The sequence below is a fragment of the Myxocyprinus asiaticus genome, chromosome 35 (assembly GCF_019703515.2).
Source record: "Myxocyprinus asiaticus isolate MX2 ecotype Aquarium Trade chromosome 35, UBuf_Myxa_2, whole genome shotgun sequence".
NCBI classification, from domain to species: domain Eukaryota; kingdom Metazoa; phylum Chordata; class Actinopteri; order Cypriniformes; family Catostomidae; genus Myxocyprinus; species Myxocyprinus asiaticus.
This window is the reverse complement of record NC_059378.1, coordinates 11,124,380-11,145,088: the sequence shown is the minus strand read 5'-3', so window position 1 is coordinate 11,145,088 and position 20,709 is coordinate 11,124,380. Positions and strand designations below refer to the sequence as shown.

The 20,709-nt window shown below is 38.5% G+C and overlaps 1 protein-coding gene across 2 annotated transcripts in view; it reads left to right on the top strand.

The window, feature by feature from the left end:
- Nucleotides 1–20,709, top strand: part of LOC127426142 (forkhead box protein P4-like) — a 162,071-nt gene that overhangs the window by 60,232 nt on the left and 81,130 nt on the right. For both annotated transcript variants that reach the window (XM_051672709.1, XM_051672711.1), the window contains one exon: nucleotides 14,551–14,640. In XM_051672709.1, coding sequence (XP_051528669.1) covers nucleotides 14,551–14,640 — 90 coding nt within the window. The remainder of the gene's footprint in view (nucleotides 1–14,550; nucleotides 14,641–20,709) is intronic.

Below are 20,709 nucleotides of genomic sequence, written 5' to 3'. Positions count from 1 at the left end.
GTGTTGGTTTAGATATAACTAGACAACTTATAGCTACTTGCACCCACAGAAATGTTGTTGTTTTGTATCACAGCTAGCGCAAAACACTTTAATTCACTATATGCCAAAAATAGAGAGAAGAGAAGTCACGTAATCTCAGTCTAAAATTGGTTACACATGTAAGTTTCTATAAGTAAAGGCCGTCTGAAGCGTAATGTATTTCTCATGTGCTCGGAGATATTTTTATTCTTCATTTAAAGATTTTTTCACACATTGAGTCCTAATTCTGGAATGTGGGAATGTCATATTTATGGGAGGGTAATAAAACTAATTTATGGCTTTTCCAGGGAAACCTTTCAGAAGGCTAAAGAGGGCTGCCATTAGTGTGCATTTACATACGTACATGTGTGTGCTCAGCAGTGAAGTTGAAGTCATATTAGGAGCAGTTGCGATTGGTGGTAATTTGAGGCTGATACTGATCTCCGATTTTTTTTTTACACTAAGATCGGCCGATACCGATTTTTTTTTTAAATGTTTATGCCCCACACAGAAAATTATGGTAACACTTTACAAAAAGGTTAGTTACAACATACTAATGTTGTATACTAATACATTTTTAAAATCAATAGTTGTATTAGTTAACATTAATGCACTATGAACTAACATGAACTAACAATGAATAATTGTATTTTTATTAACTAACATTATGATTAATAAATGCTGTAAAAAAGATATATTGTTTATTGTTTGTTCATTATACCTAATGCATTAACTAATGTTAAAGAAATGAATTAATTTATAAAAAATGCTTTTTATAAAGTGTTACCAAAATTACATTAAATTACATTAATAGTGAATTGCTAAATTTATTTATTTTTTTAAGTTATGAATAGTTCTGTTGTCAGTATCAAAAGGTCATTGTGACAGACTGGCAACCAGTAAAAAGATGTTCAAGTGATATGTTCAAAAATAAGAAAGATATATAAATTACAAGCTCTAAAACTGCTCCGGTGAGAAATCATTAATATCTATGATTTGCTTACTGTCTTTGGCGTCGTCTTGTAACACAAATCACTAATTATTAAGCAAATGCTTGAAGACGCGGTGCCGTTATTGAAGGTTAAACAGTTATATCTGGTATTGGTGGTATTGTGACCAACATTAATATGATTTAAATTGGGATCCTCACAGAATAGCACTGGGATGAGTGACTGATGATGATATATTGAGAGCCCCTGAAGAGCGCGCATGTTTGAGTGACATCGAGATTCTTTTGATGTTTAAGGGAGTGAAGCTAAAAGTGTTCATGATCGCTCAAATAGTCTCTATCACTCCACACAGCGTCTGATTGTCACGACTCGTGTTACATGTACTCAGATTTGTATATGCATATTGATTTGTTGTTTAATTCGTTTTTATACCCGTCAGCAGCCTCTTTAACCTCTTCATGCTCACTGTGCAGTGAGTCAGAATAACTACCGTATTGACTCTAAAAAATGGGCAACTTAATATTCATACACGTGTAATTCTTACACATTTTTAAAAACAAAATGGCATATTCATGTGAATTACATCATGTCTGAAAGTTTCAATTTGTGAATGCTTAGAATTGCCAACAACACCCCCTCCAAAGACCGCTCTGTCATGCTTCAAGGGCTAAGCAAGAGCTCATTTATTAGAGTAGCAGTGTATGTGTGATTCCTTGCATTCTGCAAAAAAGATCGGCCCTGATTCTTGGCACAATCGGCCGATCACGGATTTAAGACGATCGATCGGTGCACCCCTAGTTGCGACGATGCACGGGTGCCTCTTCTGAGTCTATCCAGTGTATCTGTTAGAGCATCTTAGAAGGATTGCCAGCACAGCTGTGCTCAGATCAGTTCCAAACACCCAGCCAGCCCACAGTAGCACTGTCACCCTGACACAGATCACATTAACAATTATGACTCATAAAATCATATGGTAATGATAATTGTCACAAAATTGAGACATGAAACTGGGTTTATGGTAGTTTTAAAGAAATGGTTTGTTGCAAAGCAAATATAATCATTGGACAATGATTGTGCCATTTTATTTAATGTGAATTAAATATTTTTTTATTAATTTTTTTTGCTTTTAAGAGTCTGGAAGCAAACTTATGACTAGGCTCACTCAATCTAGTGTTTGTGTACTAATATTTTAGCTCATTTGCTAATAATACTGTACTTTAAGGTACCATTAAGAACCAGTGTGTGGTACGCTCAGTTTAACATGTTTAAATCCATTAAATCCATGATTTGATATTAATTATATTTGTAGTTGGGTAATTCACTTCCACTGTTAAATGCTAAAGTTTTATTTACCATTATCAATCATCAGCAATTTTTGCTTTTTAAAAGTCTGAGAGCAAACTGATAACTAGACTCGCACAGAATCTGGTGTTTATTAAACATTTTGGCTAATTCGATATCACTTTTAGGTACCAATTACTGTAGAATATGTGGTACACTCAGTTCTGTTTAAATGCATTCTGCAAAATTTCCCCCCAAATTCAGAGCAGAAAATGTCTGCAGATTTTGTCTGGGCCTGCTTGTGTCTCCGTGTGAAGTATTTTCAAATGAGGTAATGACTTCAAAAAAGGACAGTAGGATTTCCTCAAAAAGTTAATGAATTGATACGATTTATAGGTGTGTAGTTTTCTACACATGCTTAATTTTTTTTTTTTTTTTTTTTTTTAATCATTACTCCATCATATTTTGACCTCTGACCAACCAGCCCTCATTTAGCCTCTTGTCCTTGGCGAACATACTCACACACAATAGACTCACACCAACAAACACTCACATCCCATTGCCAAAAGTGGTGCCGCAAAGCCCCCTTTTATTCAGCGCCTGTAATTTCCATGGCCCGGGCAGTTTATAGGCAATGCCTGAAGCACATCAAGCATTGACCTTCCTCTAGTCACCATGGCGATTATGAAAGATTCTCAGCTGGATACTAATGTGTGGGCATTTGGAGGTATAACTCCCTCTGAGCTGATTGACAAACCACTGGGGAGAGAGGGAGTAGAGGAGAAGAACAGAATGGAAGGAAAAGGAAGGAGACAGGAAAAAAAGAGGGCAGAAGAATGGATTTAGTGATTCGGTGAGAGCCGTAAGAGTGGGAGGGGGAGATTTAGGTAATAGTTGAAGTGGAGAGGAATGGAGGCAGGATGGAGAGATTGAGGGGCACAAAGAGGAGGTGGTGGCAAGAGAGGGAATTTCAAAAGAAGAGACATAGGGAGGGCTTCTTTTACCCTGGTTTCCAACTGGACATGACATCAGGAAACAGCAGCCATAATTGACACTAATTGGCATGTGTTTTTGCTGTCTCAGCTCTAATCAACAGATGAAGTGGAATGAGAGTAAATTGTCAGAGACTGGTACCAGTTTTAAGCCCTTAAAGAAAAGTTAACAAAAAAATTCTGCCATCAATTACTCAACCTCATGTCATTCCAAACCTTTGTGACTTTATTTGTTCCATGAAATGCAAAGATAATATATTTTGAAGAATCTCAGAGCTGCTTTTTTTTTTTTTTTTTTTTTTTTTTTTTTAGAGTGAAAGCATTTGACAACCAGGGTTGTCAAACTAAAAAAAAAAACAAAAAAAAAAACATAAAAGTACCCAAAAAGTAGTCCATATGACTGATGCGCTATTTTCCAAAGCTGTTTTCAAACTCAAGTCAGGTTTGACGTCAATGAAACCAAACTGCATTGGTTTGTGCATGTCTAATATCCAAACCTGACGTGCCAAGTTTGAATATGCGCATTTGAAAATTACAGTAAAGGGCAGAATTTATCGCACAAGTCATTTGGACTATGTTTTTGGTGCTTTAATGGCACTTTTAAGGTGATTGATAGCCCCTGGTCACAATATGCTTTCATTTTATTGAAAACAGAGCAGATCAGAGATTCTTAAAATCTCCTCAATTTTGAACGACATGAGGGTGAGTAAATGATGACAGAAGTTCCAACTTTGCACAAACGTTTCCTTTACACATGTGTACGTACTCACCAAGACTAATTTCCTTGCCTTCAATGGCCACTTAAAACTTTGTATTATGCTATGTAATGCAGAGGCCTGACCCTACGCCATCCCAGAAGCCCCCTCTCTGTGCACGGCTTAAGGGACCCCACTGCTCTCTCCATCTCTGTCCTCCCAACGGCCCACTCCAGGCTCCAAATCTGGAGAACCCCCAGGGGAAACAAAAAGAAGATGAAGAAAAAAAGCAAAAGAAATATGCACAGTGCCACTCTCAAAGTTGTTGCCCTGGTAACTGGTGAGGGCAAGGGACTGCAAACAATGAAGCCAGATCCCTTTTTAAGTGTTGCTAATTAGCTTGCCTCCGCTTGCTCTTTGTGTTTGCCATCTTAAAAAGAAACTAAAGTCAACAGGGAGAGGCGTCGGAGAAAAGAAAAGAGGGAATGTTGGTTTCTATTTTTCTTCTCCTTAATAGCCAAGGGTGGAGATAGAAGCGAGATGAAGGCCGCTTTGTGCAGAGCGACGCGTGATTGATGATATAGATTGATGCTACTGATGTAATTGAATATTGATGAAGAACATGTGAAACCAGGATCTGGTTCGGTGTTGTTAAAGGTTTGCTTTCACAAACTGTTTGCTTTGTCTGCACTCAGCGGATTCACGGTCAGACGTCTTCAGTGCTTTCTAATTTGCGCTTATGCACTGTTTGCATTGATTGGAGATTTTTGATTTGATAGAGTTGGGTATGTGTGCGGGAGAGAAAAATGTTACTCGGGACACGGCAATAGTTCCTTCTCTCTCTTTCACTCTTTTGCTCTTGGTCTTTGTGCTCAAAGACGTGAGACGTGGCCTCATAGCACTCTGTTTCCGCTCAGTAGGATTTATTCCCTCTTAACTCATGTGCACACACACTTCTTCAAACCACTCCGCTCCCATCGAAATGCACAAGGGGAAAAACGGTGAACTTTTTTCAGTCTCTGTCCCATTTATCCATTTCCATTTTTTTTCCCGAAAGATCTCTATCTCTGTAGCTTTAGCCACTATCAGGTGTAAAATAAAAATAAAACTAAAGCTTTTTCTTTTTAACCACCAGACGGAATGCATTTCCAAGCAAGCAGATTTGAATGTTCACATGGTGTTCCTCTGTTTAAACAATACACAGTGGATGTGTTTTTTCTCGCTAGCTTACTTTTGGCAACATGCTGAGTGCGCTATTATTCATTTTTTTCGTTATTAATAATAACAAAGAAATGCGTTCCATATGTCTGCTATGGACGGAAAGCCCTGTTGCCAGTTAGTGCTATCCTCATCATGGCGACCAGGTCAGTCTGCTTAGCATGTGTGCACATGTGTGTGCACGTGTGTGTGTGTGTGTGTGTGTGTGTGTGTGTTGCGTGTTGTGGATTGCAGAGGTTGAGGATGATTTTGGAAAGCCTCCCATTTCAATAAGAGCAAACGGGGTAGGTCACTCGAGATGTGACTCATATCACACTCTAACACCTTTGTATTGCCCCAGACCGTCCCTGCAGATTCACTGAGCTCCCCCTCCAGTATCTTAAAAAGCTCTCAGATATGACAAGACCTTGAAAGTCCATTTTTGCTTATTAGTTTTTGCAATTCGCACAGCAGAGGTTGAAACTCTATCAAGTTGGACTTTGTTTGGCTGCCAGAAGGGCGGTGTTAAGTAAACCACAGCAAAACTGCCGTGCAATTGCCATTAATTAGCCGGCTCTGCGGCTGCCGGAGGATTCTGGGACGAGCCGTATCCTGAACTCTCTCTCTCTTTCTGTCTCAGATGAATTCTGCTAATGCTGTGGTCCTCAACACTACAAAGTGAGCTCGTCTCACGGTGCCAACAACGAGGTAATGATGCCCAGTGAGCCCAACCATAGTGGATTACACTTCCTCTTTTTCTCTTTCAGATTCGGACTTGGGGATAAGTTAGTGTGAGTGAGAGACACCAGGTTCATATGAGCTCATTTGAGCCTCTTTCTCCTGCCCCAAATGAGTTCAACAGGCATGCAATCCTTGGAATCTTTATCGCAGTTTTCAAAAACAAAACATCCCTGACATTCGAAACGTCGCTGCTATTATGTTGCAGCTCATATTTACTTTTTTTTTTTTTTCCAGGAGGCTTTTTGTTTGAACATATTTGGGGACTTAGAGGTGAGGTACGCACATCTGGAAAGCAGCACAGGTCCCCTTTGTGAAAAATAGGATGTAAAAAAATATGAAAGGGGTCAAGGTTTTTAAACACTATAGCATATTTTGAACTTTTTCCTCCTTTAGTTAATTTTTTTTTATTGCCTTGGCTCGAATACACCCTTTCCTCATTTTAATGGCCAATGGGAGTCTGCTGTAGCTGTTTAAATTTTAAGGTTTCGCTGTACCCTTTATACTGCGGAAACATTGCATTAAATGGCAAAAAAGCGACTTGTGTTTTTAAGGTTGCTCGCATAATTTCAGCATTGAGTAATTCTATTTTCAATTTTTGAGATCAGCATTCTAATGGATATGAACAAAAACAAATGTGACAAGTGACAGAGAGAGACTGCAAACCGCATGATGGGACAGGAAGTGGCAAATTAAAACCAGCTTCGGCCAAAAGGAGCGCAAGGGAGAAAAAAGGGAGAGAAATATGGTCAGAAGTGCAGTTTATTTGTAACCCACCGTGAAATTGGACAGCTCTGCAGGCTATTACTGTAATGAGTCATGGGGACAAAGTTAAGATCTACAAAACCTTGGCCCGGGCCTGTAAACCTGATCCCGTCCTACAGCCTACACCTCGCCCCGAAGCCTGGGGTGGACAGCTGCTAACAGGCCCAATATGTCTGACTGCAGCCACCGTAGACGATGCTCATTTGGTCACCAGCTGTGTCGGAGCGTTCCAGCATTAAAATAGAGTAAGTCTGGTTCTCCGAAAAACAAGAATTAATCCGTAGGAACGGAGCTATTATATGATTATCGCAGATGGTCTCTCTGGAAACTTACATTAGAGCATTAGAATTGGCTGGATGACACTCCATAAGTAATGGTGCGGAACACTTTTGATTGTGTGGACAAACAGTCCGGCCCACCGCGAGTCTACGCCACGACGCTGTTTGTAGTGGCAGATTCTTTTGGCAACTGACAGTGATGCATTTGATACATTACAAGCAACTGCTACCAAAACCCATGCTTCACGTAAATATGCCATTCAGATATAAAGTAATCCCACAAGTTGTCAAAGCTGTAATAAAGCGGCTGCTGTCAAACGCAGCGAAAGGCAAGGAACGTGCATATTGTGCTGTTGTTACTCAGAGCTTGAAGAGGTTGTACAACCAGGTGTGATTATTGCCAAATCCCTCACATGAGTGACGTTTTGGATGCTGGCATCTGTTGAACTTGCTTATTTCTCCACTTCATCTCTTTTCTTTCTTTCTCTTGCTCTGTTTCTGTTATCCAATGCAAGCAAATAGCAACAGCTCAAGTCTTCATTTTTAGACACATTACAAGGAGAAAGCTGAACTTCCTAATTCCAGGAGGATCAAGCCTAACCTCAAAAGAAGTAGATTTGGCATAGCTTTACTTTTCCTTTAAGGTTGAATGGCACCAGTTGGAAAAAATGAAGCCTTTGTCTTTCTCCCCCTCTTGATTCGGAGGTGGATATCATGCAGGGTGCATGCTGAACAAAAGCACCCAAGTGTAACAAGTCCTCCCAGTTTTTACCACTGAAAGAAGGTTAAGTTTGGTTCATTTTCCCTTGATGCAGAGGATTTTTTTTTTTCTAAACTTTTCACATTCCACTGTAGCCTTAAACACAGATGATGTTGAGTGAAGGGAAAATAAGCTTTTGCTCGTTATTTATGAACTGCTATTTTGTCAATTGGAAATATATGATTTCTTCACACCCTTAAAATAGACATCTATGGTCGGTGTACATGAGTCTGTTTGTAGAGCGTCTCACCACATCTGTCTGTGCGGGTGGTTGTGGTATGAGGTAGGTAACATAACTCACAAAGAAGGCACACCCGGTTGCTTTCCTAAACAGTGTGAACAAATTACAGAGTACATTTCAAACACTTTTAACACAGTTTTAAAAGAAAACTGACCTCATATAGTTGGATTTAGTCTGTACAGGATTTCACCATAAGGCATGGATACACTACGTAATTTGTAAAATATTTCTAATTTGTCCACAAACATAACCCATAGGAAAGAAGGATTTGTGAAAGAAGGATCACAAATTAGATCTCTTTAACATCTCAATTGTTTCTAATAGAAACTAATTTGATTAAATGTTAAATGGAGAGCTCTCCGTAGAAGAATACCTGAGTAATCTCACAATTTCAGTATGAACTCAAACATTTCTCATCAGTTTCTTCTAAAACCAATTATCTGAGCTATGCTATTGATTGTGTTTCTTTTAAATAATTTTTGGAGAAACATCTGAGACAAAGTTGATAACTAAGTGAAGTATAAAAGAGTTATGAAAGATCAACCTCTGAGCAATGAAATTTTCCCCAAGAAAAGAGCAAATTATACCTTTGGTTGCTTTATTATTTGTCGTTTCATCGTCTCTCTTTTTTATTATTATTTAAAAAAGTGATGCTAGACACAAGTATAATTGTGTCAACTCACAATGTGTGACATAATACCTCAAAGCGGCTCAGAGTAAATATGCCTTTTGGCAGTAGAAGCCAGAGTGTAAGTAGAGCATGTTGACAGGGGTTTATTTAAGAATGGATTAAAAACGTAGCGCCGCTGCCCTGAGGGAGGCGACCACTGTTACTGCGGTGACCTCTTCTAAAAGGTTCCTTTTGTGGTGACTATAAATAACTGCACATCATATCTAACTCTGATTGCAGGTCAGCACAAAGGCAAGGGCTTGATTGGACAATTTTGGCCAACTGTAGGGTCTCTTTCATAAAGTTCATTGCTTTGGAGTGAACAGGCCCATAGGAAAGCAGGAGCACAAATGAGATGTCTTTAATATCTCAAACGTTTTTCATAGGTGTCTTTTAAAGTTTCAGTGATTTTACCAATGTCTCAAACTGTGCTCAGATTTGCCACGACACAAAAGTCTGCAATTCTCCTCAAATTATTCAGAAACCAGATTATCTGTGATATGCTATCCAGAACCCAGAAATCTTGTTGTTTCAAGCTTGAATTACTTACTTTTGTGAAACGCATTTTTATTGTATGAAAAACTATTTTTATGTAAAAGTGAATGGTGACTGAGGCTAACATTCGGCCGAACATTTCCTTTTGTGTTCCATGGAAGAAGAAAGCAAGTCATATGGGTTTTGAACAACATTTTTGCTGCACTACCCCTTTAATTAAGCTCTCTACTCTAATGAATGACAATCATCCATTGTCTCATTTGTGTCCATTTTATTTCTCTTAAGGAATTTTTGGAGAAACATCTGAGACCAAGTAAGACTCTAGTGAAAAGTGATAGAATAACCACTTAGCATTATATAAAGGATTACATTTTGTTTATTACTTTTCACCACTTTGTTTCTTTCACCCTGAACTCCATCTATATTATCTGAGCTGCTTCCAGCATACAGTGGCAGTCTCAGTCTGTTTTCAGCTTAGGATCAGCCAACTCCAGTAACATGATTCCATCTGACCTTTTGTGCCACTCTCGCTCCCCACCCCTACGCCGCCATCCCCCCGCCCCCCCCCCCCCACACCCCTGGACGGCCCACCGCGGGCTGGGGCTCTATTTTTCTACGGGGGCATTTGTGGGGGGACGTTGCAGGCATCAACAATGGTTCTCTGTCAGCGATGATGGATCATTCCAGCATATGGTGCCCACCTGTCCATGGAGGAGCCGACTTCACTGTTTAGATTTACAGGAGAGAGAAAGGAGAAAGCGAGCACCCCGCATTCTGCCCTCTCCCTCATTCTCACTCCCACAAACACAGGCGGATTAGGGCTCCGATTCATCACCTCCCAGTCTTGTTTACTTAAGGAACCTGAGCATAATGAATAGAAGCTGGGACATCCAGGAAAGAGGCGCGCAATCACCCCTGTTTGTGTGTTTTACCGCATTTTGGATCGACCATCCAGAGGAGCTCGAGAGTTTCATGTGGCTTGTTATTATTGGACGTAGGCACGTCTGTGCATGCAGACACAACTGTCACAACTTTGTGAGAGGGAGAGAGTCTTACTACATGCGTATGCCAAAATTAATTCTTCCCTGTTATTTTCCCATAATGGACCCTCACCCGAAGACCCCCTCCCTCGCCCACGCTCCCTCTCTATCCTGCAGAAAGAAAAGGAACCCAGTTGTCAGCCATTTTTTCTGAAGCCTGTTAAAGAGGGGAGAGCGAAAGATGAGGGAGTCACCCCCCACCCCCTCCAAAAACTCTCCTACACCCCTCTGACCACCCTACACCAACCCCTACACCCCCCCCCCCCCCCCCCCACGACCCTGCTGAATTAAAAAATGCTCTGTTATTAAAGGCGATGTCAGGAGTGTTGATTTACGGGGGGGTGCGATGACAAGTCAGAAGAGCTCACACACTGTGTTGCTCAGGCCGCCAAGCTGGGCTCTGACCTCTTCACCCTCCCTTTCCCTTCACTCTCTCGCTCCCTCTCTCTCTCTCTCTCTTGCTCGCTCATCCACCCACCCACCCAACCGCCCGCCCTGCACTGCAATAAAACCTGTCTAACTCAATAGCACAATGGAACTGTTGTTTGGCCCGACCAGCCGTGGCCTCCCTCATATTTTCTTTAAAGGTGCAGCACTCACCAGTGAATGCCACAAGGCTTTGGATGGGGGGAGAAAGAGAGAGAGAGAGAGAAGAAGAACAGAGAGAAGAGATGAAAGTAGGTAAGCGAGGAGAAGATAGAAGAAACTTGTGTTCCTGTTTGAAATACGAATGTGTTTTCGCTTCCCTGCTAGTTTGGTGGATGGAAGTTATAAAAATGTGCTTTTTCTTTTTTTCTTTTTCTTTTTTGCTGTCTATATTCAAAATCTTTTTTAACCTCCACTGTTCGTGAAAGTAATACAGTTGGCGAGTCAGACTCGATAGCTTCACAAGCCTGAGAACAGAGCCTCTCCCCAGTCGCTGTATCACTGTTTGCTCATTCTGGGCATGTTTAGTGCTGCCAACCTCTGGCCCCACTGCTGAACTCAGTACATCATGATTAAGACCAGCCGTGGTGACCACCCATCCTTCGCTGGGTATTGTCCTTAACATGTTAACGTAAGTAAACTGTCCAAGAATGATCAAGAGATGGACTGGGCCTGAGATGGTTATAGCCTAATACATAGGTTCCCAAACTTTGTTGTCAGGTGAACCTAATGACCTAAAATATTTACCCCCTGACATTTTAAATAATGCTAACCTTTTTTATTAAATATAAAATTATACATGCCCTGTATATACGTTTTATATATATATATATATATACACACTACCGGTCAAAAATTTTGAAACACTCATTCTTTATTATAATTTTTTTTCTTCACATTTTAGAATAATAGTAAAGTCATCAAAACTATGGAATAACATAAATGGAACTATGGGAATTATGTTGTGACTAAACAAAATCCAAAATAAATCAAAACTGTGTTATATTTTAACATCTTCAAAGTAGTCACCCTCTGCCTAGAATTTGCAGACATGTACTCTTGACATTTTCTCAACCAACTTCTTGAGGTATCACCCTGGGATGCTTTTTAAACAGTATTGAAGGTCTGTTTAAACTGTATTGCCCATCTATTTTGGGCACTTATGCTTTTAAGTGCTTTCTTTATTATTTGGTCCAAGTCATCAATTTAAAAAAGTTTTATAATGCAATAAATTAATATGTTGGCACAATATTTTTGTCTGCAAAACTAATTTCAAACATTTAAGCATACGCCTTCAGATCAAAAGATTTTTAAGATTATGAGAAACATTTCAGTCGTGTTTCAAAACTTTTGATCGGTGTATATGTATTAGTTTTATATTTATTAAAAAGGTTATTATTTAGCATAGCAAAATATTTATTTGAATCATTCATTTATTTATAATTAAAGTTATTATTGTTAAATTGTATATATAATAAAACATTTATATATATATATATATATATATATATAAAAATAAAAACATTTATATATATATATATATATATATATATTACAATAATATCAAATATATTATTTAATATTTTATAAGATCATTTAAGTGTTCTTTTGAATAGTTTAATAAAAAAAACTTTATAATAATAATTATTATTATTATTCTTTTTATTATTATTTCTTCTAATTTGTTATTTTTAATGCATCATTATTGTTGTAATCCCACGAAACCCCTGCAGTTATTTTGCAAACTGTCAAGGGTTCACGAATGTCTTAATAGTTAAGGCTCTGGGCTTGCAACACAAATTTAGGTGTGATACTATTTACGGCTGACCAAGTCACTGCAAAATTACTGTTATCACCATTAAACCTTTGAACAGTGCAATTAAACTCATTTTTCTAGAAGGACTGTCCATAAAATGACTCCACTGTAAGTTATTTTGGATATAACGTGCTAAATGTCTGCCATTTAACAAGCATTAGCTCAAAATAGTCGTGCCGTTTATTAAAATAGAATTTTTTTTTTTTAAAGTGGTAATCAGTGCAGTAGTTTTTGTTAAAATTGTTTATCATTGTTGCCAGATAAACATCTGGTCTAGCTGTCTCTGATGTGTGTGCGGTTATGTGTGTGCATCTGTGCAAAGTAATTTACACCACATGCCTCAAGTAGAGTGTGTAGTCTCAGAACTAGTCATAGCTGGGAGGTGCCACCGGTCACTTTAGCTTATCCAGCCCTCTGCTAAGGTCATGCGCACAGATGGAAAGGGGGTTCCTACATAGTATGCGCATGCGTTAGCGAGCGTGTGTGCGCACCACTCAGTTGCGACCTCAGCAAAGTAGCAAGTGGTCTTGATGCAGATGGTTTTCATCACACCGACCACTGCATGTTCTCTCTCATGTGCCGATTGTATAGGGGGCCTCTTGCCTTTTTTTGGACCCCTCTTTTTTAAAAACCCCACCCACCCCTCTTCAAAAAAAAAAAAAAAAAAAAAAAAAAAGAGAGGTGTATCTCTTTTTAAATGGATTGCCACCATTTATATAGAGGGTGCTGGACTGGGCTTTACAATACACTCTCCCACACATTTAGCTCATAAGTACTCTGCAATTGATATAATGGCTATTAGCTCTAACATTGTACTACTGATATTAGATCAGTGCTAAATGATCAAATGTAAATAAAAATACTCACCTGAATGCAGTTCCAAACCTGTGTATCTTCCTTTCATCTGTGGAACACAAAAGGATACATTTTGAACAATACTGACACTTAATTTTTCCATCCAAACAATTTTAATCATACTGTGACCATGGTCTGTCAAGCTCCAAAATTGACCAAAAAGCACCATAAACATAGTCCATGCAACTTGTGCGCTACATTCCAAGTCTTATGGAGTCATGCCAGGTTTGACACCATTAGTTCTTGATGTCATGTAACTGATCATGAAGCGTCAAGTTTGAATGTGCAAATGAGATTTAAGAGCTGTGGTGGAGGGGCAGATTACCAGTGAATAATGACTGAAATTTAAGGCACATAACTTTAAAAGACATGAAATAAAGTGAATGAGTCATATGAACTGCTTTTTTGGTGCTTTTTTGTATTTTGACAGCCCCTGTTCACTGTATGCTTAAAAAGGCATACAGGTTTGGAACAACGTGAGGGTGAGTAAATGATGAGATAATTTACATTTTGGGTGAACAATCCCTTTAATCACATTTAATCATTTCAAATGTGTTCAGTATAGATTTGCCTTCAAACTGAGTTTTGCATAGGACAAGTGAGCTTGAAACATGTAAAACTTGCAGAGTTTACATTTTAGGACTTTCTTCATTTAGCATATGCATGAGTGTGTGACTCTGAGAATTTATGTTTGGTGTCAGGTTTTATTTTTTTTTCTCTTTTTTTTTCTTTTTTAAAAAGGCTTTTCACCCCCCTCCATCTTTTCATAAATCAATATTTACTATGTAACCTTCCTCTCTCTCTTCACGGCCAGGAAGCAAATGTGCATCCTGATGGCACTCCTCAAAACACTGTTTGCTCAACTGATTTACTGTTGCCTGGTGTTTTTGTTTTGAAAGCTATGCTTGCTATTGAACCACAGACCCTGTGCGGGTGCAATCAAAAACAGAGGCGCTGGAATTCCTCCTCCTGGACAAATACTGGTGTCATCTGTTCATGGGGTACTGGACTGTGGCTGCATGATCTGAAATGGACCTTACAGCAGGTGGCATGGTAGACAGATGATCTAAAGGAGCAGTGGGAGAATTACAGAGAAAGAATGACAATTTTGCATTGTCTTTCTCTTCTCTGAAGAGAGAGTATATATGGGCCCATTCTGGCCCTATGGATAGGAAGGGCCCCCACACACTCAGTCAAACAGGGAGGGCCCACAGTGTACTGTAGTGCTTAGTGATTTTGAAGAAATGTGAGCAGAGTGCAAAAGTGTCTGTATATGTGTGCGTAGTGCTCACCATTGTGTTCTCTCTCTCTTTCCCTCTCTCTGTGTCCACAGGCCCTCCAGGCAGCACGCCAGTTCATCCTCCAGCAAGCCACTGGACTAAACTCCCCTAGCAGCAACGAGGTCAAACAAAGCCCTGTACAGGTATAAGGAAGCCAAAAACACACACAACCACTGAAGAGAATTCAATATTCAAATTAGTTGATTATTAATATAGGGTTATCATTGACCGATTGTGAAAAATATACCCCAGTGTTGAATATTTGGTTGTATTCTTGCCTACTTCTAAGATTACAGAAACCTTTTTGCATTTTTAGATTTTCATTAAGACATCATTTAGTCCCTTTATTAAGCAGGTTTCCGGCCCACAGTGTTGGTCCAAATTTTCTGACATGAAAAACATGCAAAACAATATTTTATAATGAAACTATGCATCTCTGTAAATTCCTTCACTCTAAATCTGAAGTGTCATATTGCGGTGATCCATTGTTTTATTTTCTTTATTATTTTGATGCCCAGTAATTCCACCAGATATCATTTAGACTTTTTTTTTTTTTTTTCAAGATCTGTATCGTATTGACTTTGTGTGAGTGTGTACAGGCCTTTTTGCATTGGCTTTCCAACTAAATATAAGTTTGTTTCTTGTTTTTCTGAAGACAGTTTTAGCATACAGCTGATAACATATATAATAAGAAGTTACTTTGGTAACACTTTCTATGAAGCCCATATTTATAATGCATTATAAATGCATTATAATCCATTCGTAAAGTCTCGTATAATATGTTGTAACTTCTCATAAATAATTTTAACCACAATTCTAATACTTAGCTATTCATAGTTATACGTTACATTAAAATGCATTATAACATGACCAACATCAAATTTGACAAATCTGTAGACATTTTTATTGTATATATATTAGGTCTGCTTTAAAGGTGCTATATGTAAGATTGACAACAAGCATTTGAAATGGGTACTGCAGTCCAAATGTAAAATATTGGAGAGTTGACTGCCCCGCCGCAGACTCGAAGCTCATGCGGGTTGCCAGAATGTTGACACGCAAATTAGCCAACACAGCATCCGTTTTAAAGGATTTCTGGGCTTTAAGCTGTCTCCATCTTCCAAAGGCATCTCCAATATTCATACTTGTTTTACTACGCCTCTGGTCATGGTGGTTTTTAGATGGATGGTGAGGCTTTTAAGGTTGGGTGGAATCTGTTATCTCTGATCCAGTTCGTTTGCTGACTTGTTTGCCTGCAGTGTCTAAATACTATTGGTGAGTGAGCAGTGGGCGGGATCACACAGGCCAAAACATAAACAGAAATTCCGGGCCGGAATGGAAACTTCAAAGTAGAATATACTGGCTGTAGCATTGTTATCGGAGAAGCCAGTATTTCAACTTAGCATGCTTCCTAATTCTCTAATGGCATATTATGGTCATTTTGTGATTTTTAGTACAGTAAAAATATTACATATAGCACCTTTAAGTAAAGTGACAAAAGCAATGTCTTCTTATTAACATCCATAAGATATTTTTACGTGGTTTTAAGATATTTCAAGATATTAAATGCGTTTTAAACTTGTAGCTTTACATGTGTTTACTGTGTTGTGTGTTACTGAATGTGTGTTCCTTTTGTATTCTGTGCATTTTCTTTATTTTTATAAATTCCATTATATAAGCTTGACTTGTATAGCAATATTACAAATGTATGTTATGACTGTATATAAGATGACATTGCATTTGTAAGCTAAAGCAGTTCAAGACTACTTATGGTATACGATCACATCAATCCTTGACTGTTTACACTATGCTGCTTTTGTAGACAGCACTTTTACAATACCTAATATATTACTGTATATTAAATTACAACTTTTGAGGATAAAATTAGATGTTTATTGTGTCATGCATTATACACTTTTAGGTATAACTATGCATAAGTGTTATTTATTACAACAGTAGTTACAATTATTTATGAGAAGTTTTAACATATTATTAGATGTATTATGAGACATTATGAATGCATTGTAATGACTTTACAGTGCATTATAAATATTGGCTTCATAGAAAGTGATACCATCTCTTTAATTATATTTGAGTCATTCTGCTATGTCTTTCCACTTTGAGGTCAAATTAATAGATTTTAAACACCAGGTCCTGTTTACAAAGGGAAACATATTTTGTCAGATAACCTAAAAATGTGCTTCATGTTATAACATCTTAATGAACTGGTAAAATTCAAGTCAAAAATATTGTTTAATATGTAATATTAATCTAACCTGAAAACAATGTTACACCAACAAAAGTAATTTTTAAGGGTTAGATCAATTAGAAATAGATATTTTACGTAACAATAGCATGTTACCACTTTTTACAGTGTAGACATATTTTGTGCATGAAAGTATTTGTATGCATATTGTGAATATTGTGTTGTCTGGATATTTACTGTCGGAGAGAAATCAAGTCTTCAGACCTGCCATGTTGAATTGGGGCAGTGGTGATAACTGCCAACTTTAACACAGCCATCAAATGTGACAAGACACACTCACGTGTTTAGACCAGAGTAAAGCTTTGATATCACAGTCATGAAACATGCTTCCTTCCTGTGTATACACATACAGACAGTTGTGAGGCTAACACAGACTGGCGTTTAGGCACAGATTTGGATGCACTTTATATTTAGTCTGATAGGGCTGGAGGTACAGGGAGAGATGAAGACAGAAGAGACCACCTTTAATCAGGAACAGGAAGAGAGGGGCGGATGTAGTCAATACAAGCACGGAGGTGAAACATGGAGAGTGCAGGTGAACGAGTGAGTGAAGGGGGTGTGTGAGAGCCACCCAGAGTTTTTCAAATCATCAATAATCTGGGAGGAATGCTAGCTGACAGTTTAAATGGCCATGTTGAGAGGTTTTCCCTTCAGGGTAATTAACATTATCAAGGAACAGCAGGTTACCTCGTTAGTGGCACACTCATTTAATTAACAAACCACACTAATTAGATTGAACCCTGGGTTGAAGTTTGCATCAGTGTGCTTGTCGAGCTAAAGACAAATCAAGAGGAAAACGGCAGGAAACGAAAGGTTTTTACATCACTTTTAGATGGTGGACTGCTTGTGTTTAAAAGCACATTTTTAGAGTTCAAAAGTTGTTTGGTCTCAAGTCGATTGATCTTTCGATGATGATGTGGCTCTATTGAACTATTGTTAAAGAGTGGCGTGCTGTCATAGCAACCATGTTACGTTCTGTTTCCGTTTGTCCTACGAAGGCCGTCTCATTTAAACGAGATTTGTTTAAAGGAGGACACTCGGTATACTGCAGCCTTCAAAGGACGCGTCCTACCTAGCATGCAGCCTTCTAAACGAGACACAGCTGTAGTGTACTATTCACCAAGCGGGGGGCGGGGGGCGGGGGGGACTGATAATCTCCCATTCCTCTTGCAACACCTTATAAATATGTTATAAACACTATGCATCCACCGTGATTTGATATTTTTCAATGAACCCTATGGAATGTACGCTGACCTCTCTACACCCATGACACTCGGTCAAGATCCACTTGAGAGTCTCTGTTTGCCGGCTGCCTGAGCTTCCAGAGAGAGAGGAAGGGGGAAAATTCAGGCTGCCTACCCAGCTCAGTGTAGCACAAGGCCAGCCAACATGCTGATGAGAGGGAGCCCAGAGATTCTGCTTTGTAGTGTCAGAGTCACATCCACCGCCCCAAGGCATCCACCCTCAGCCCCGACCTTCCCCTCACTCGCAGTATCTGTACATTCCCATTCTCTACATGGTGTTTCAAGACTCTATTCAGAGTGCAAACCTCTCCTTGTTCTTGTGCGTGTTCCTGAGGACTGTTTGCTTCTGTTACTTCTGACTCATGGAAAAAAAAAAAAGTGGTAGGTGTACAGTATATAACTCAGATGTGTACATTTTAGTTTTCTTTTTTAGTTTTTTTGAAAGACTAGATGTTTATAATGACAGGTTATAGCATTTTAAGGCTTAAAAACAGCTTAAGATTCCTAAAATGTTTAATGATTCTTGGCTGGTTTAAGCTGGTTTCTCAGCACAACCAGCTAACAGGTGCCCCAAACCCCTCTAAAACCAGGCTGATGAGGCTGGAAGACCAGGTAGGACCTGAAAACCATTTTAGGCTGGATTAAGGTCCTTTGTCAGCTCGATTCATCTCACTCTTAGTCTAATTTGAAAGGCATTTTATTTTTTTCTGAAAATTCTCAGTTTTAGGAGGATGTTTGAAGCATTTGTCCAATGGCAGGGAGTGCATGCCAAGTCATTTAATCGAGTCATTTGTGCTCAGAGAAGAGTCTTGACAGAAAATGGCTGATGGCCTAACAAACAATGAAATCTTTTTGGTGCCTGATAATTCGATTTTCCCCCTTTATCATTGCCTAAGGAGGCAGAAATTTAACATTACAGAGGTTTTGTCTGAATCTTCCGGAACCATGGCCGTGTCCAAAAGGTTCCTCCCTAAAATGCTTTGTTTGTCCGTCTCGCATTCTTATTTTTACTTTCTCTCTATAGTCACAGATTGTTTCTTATGTAGTTATAGTCTTGTTTTTATGCTGGGTCGGTCTATGCAAGAGAGAGTTTTGTCAATAAGTGACTTTTAGGCCAAGGCAAGTATTGCAGTTCACTGCCTTAGGTTTATTAGTTAATTTAAACGCTTATATATTTTACATCTTTAAAACTGAGAAAGGGTTATTTAAAGGAATATTCAAGTTAAGCTCAAACAACAGCATTTGTGGCATGATGTTGATTAATACAAAAATAATAATAAAAAAAGCAACAACAAAAAAAGCAAAAATTGAGGTTACAGTGAGGCACTTAAAATGGAAGTGTATGGGGCCAATTTTTGCAGGGTTTAAAGGCAGAAATGTGAAGCTAATAATTTTATAAAAGCACTAACATTAATTCTGTTAAAACTTGCATATTATTTGAGCTGTAAAGTTCATTTTTAGAGTCTTTTTGGGTTGTAGGGTTTGTTGATTTTACGTCATCATGGCAACAAAGTTGTAAAATTGTATTTAACTTTACACAGAAAATGAGGGACGAATCAAATTTATTTATTTATTTATTTATTTTTTGGGTAATCAACATTATGCCACAAATGCTGTCGATTGAGTTTAACATGTACTGAACCCAGAATATTCCTTTAAGGGTCATTAATGGAATGGCCTTATTTTTTTATATATTAGGGAATATACATTTTTGTGGGTTTGTTTCAGATTATTTTGATTTGTATTTTATTTTAAAGACATTTATCAACATAATTAAACCTACACTTTTTTAAAAAGTGTTTTTCTGTGTGTATGTGATAGAGAATGCATAGCATGCCATGCGTCATTACCATGGCTATGTGGACCCATTTTACATTTGGACTCACATGCACAAACACACACACACACGTGGCTCCAGTCCCATCTCTGTTGGTAATTGAAAAGAAGAAGTGTCCTCTTTTCATGTATTATTGAGACCTCGTTTAATTAAAAAAAAAAAATGAAAAGACTCATTAGAGACATGCTAATTAGTTTCCTTCTCTTGAGCATTGATAGAGTGGCTGCGTTGCCATGGTAGCACTGGGTGAAGGGAACACCACATTCACATGATCCAATGGAGAGATGGGTGATGCCAGCTGGGACCCTCCACCTCTGTGTGTGTGTGTGTCTTTGGTCATGCACTTTAGACTCATTTTCACAACTTGAACTTTAAAAGTCCTTGAGTATTTGCCTCTTGTGTTTGTTCTTTACCACGGTAAAGCGCAATATATTTTCTTATCATGCAAATGGCCACTTAAGAGCAGGCATTGGGAAGAGTCTTTGCTGTTTTTTTTAAACACTCTTATAACGACACCTCAGATCACTGAAAAAAAAAAAAAAAAAAAAGATTATCCCTGTTGGATTGAGCCCTTTCTTGAACTTTTGTTTTTGAAAACTGTCTGTTTTGTCCATTAAGTGGAAATGCTTAGTTGGCACTTTTTCTTTCTTTTTTTTTTTTTTTTTTTCTAAGAGACTGTTGTAAAGAGAGGGGGTAAGAGAGGGTGAGGAAGATTGAGGAAAGAGAGAGAGAGAAAGAGACTGCAATGGCAAGTGGAGAAATACCCAGGGCTGCAGTGGCCGTTTCAGAGTCTAGGTTTGGGCAGTGGAGTGTAAAAGTCCATTTTTTGATGTGAAACATGAGTGAAAAGTGTAATGAACGTGGT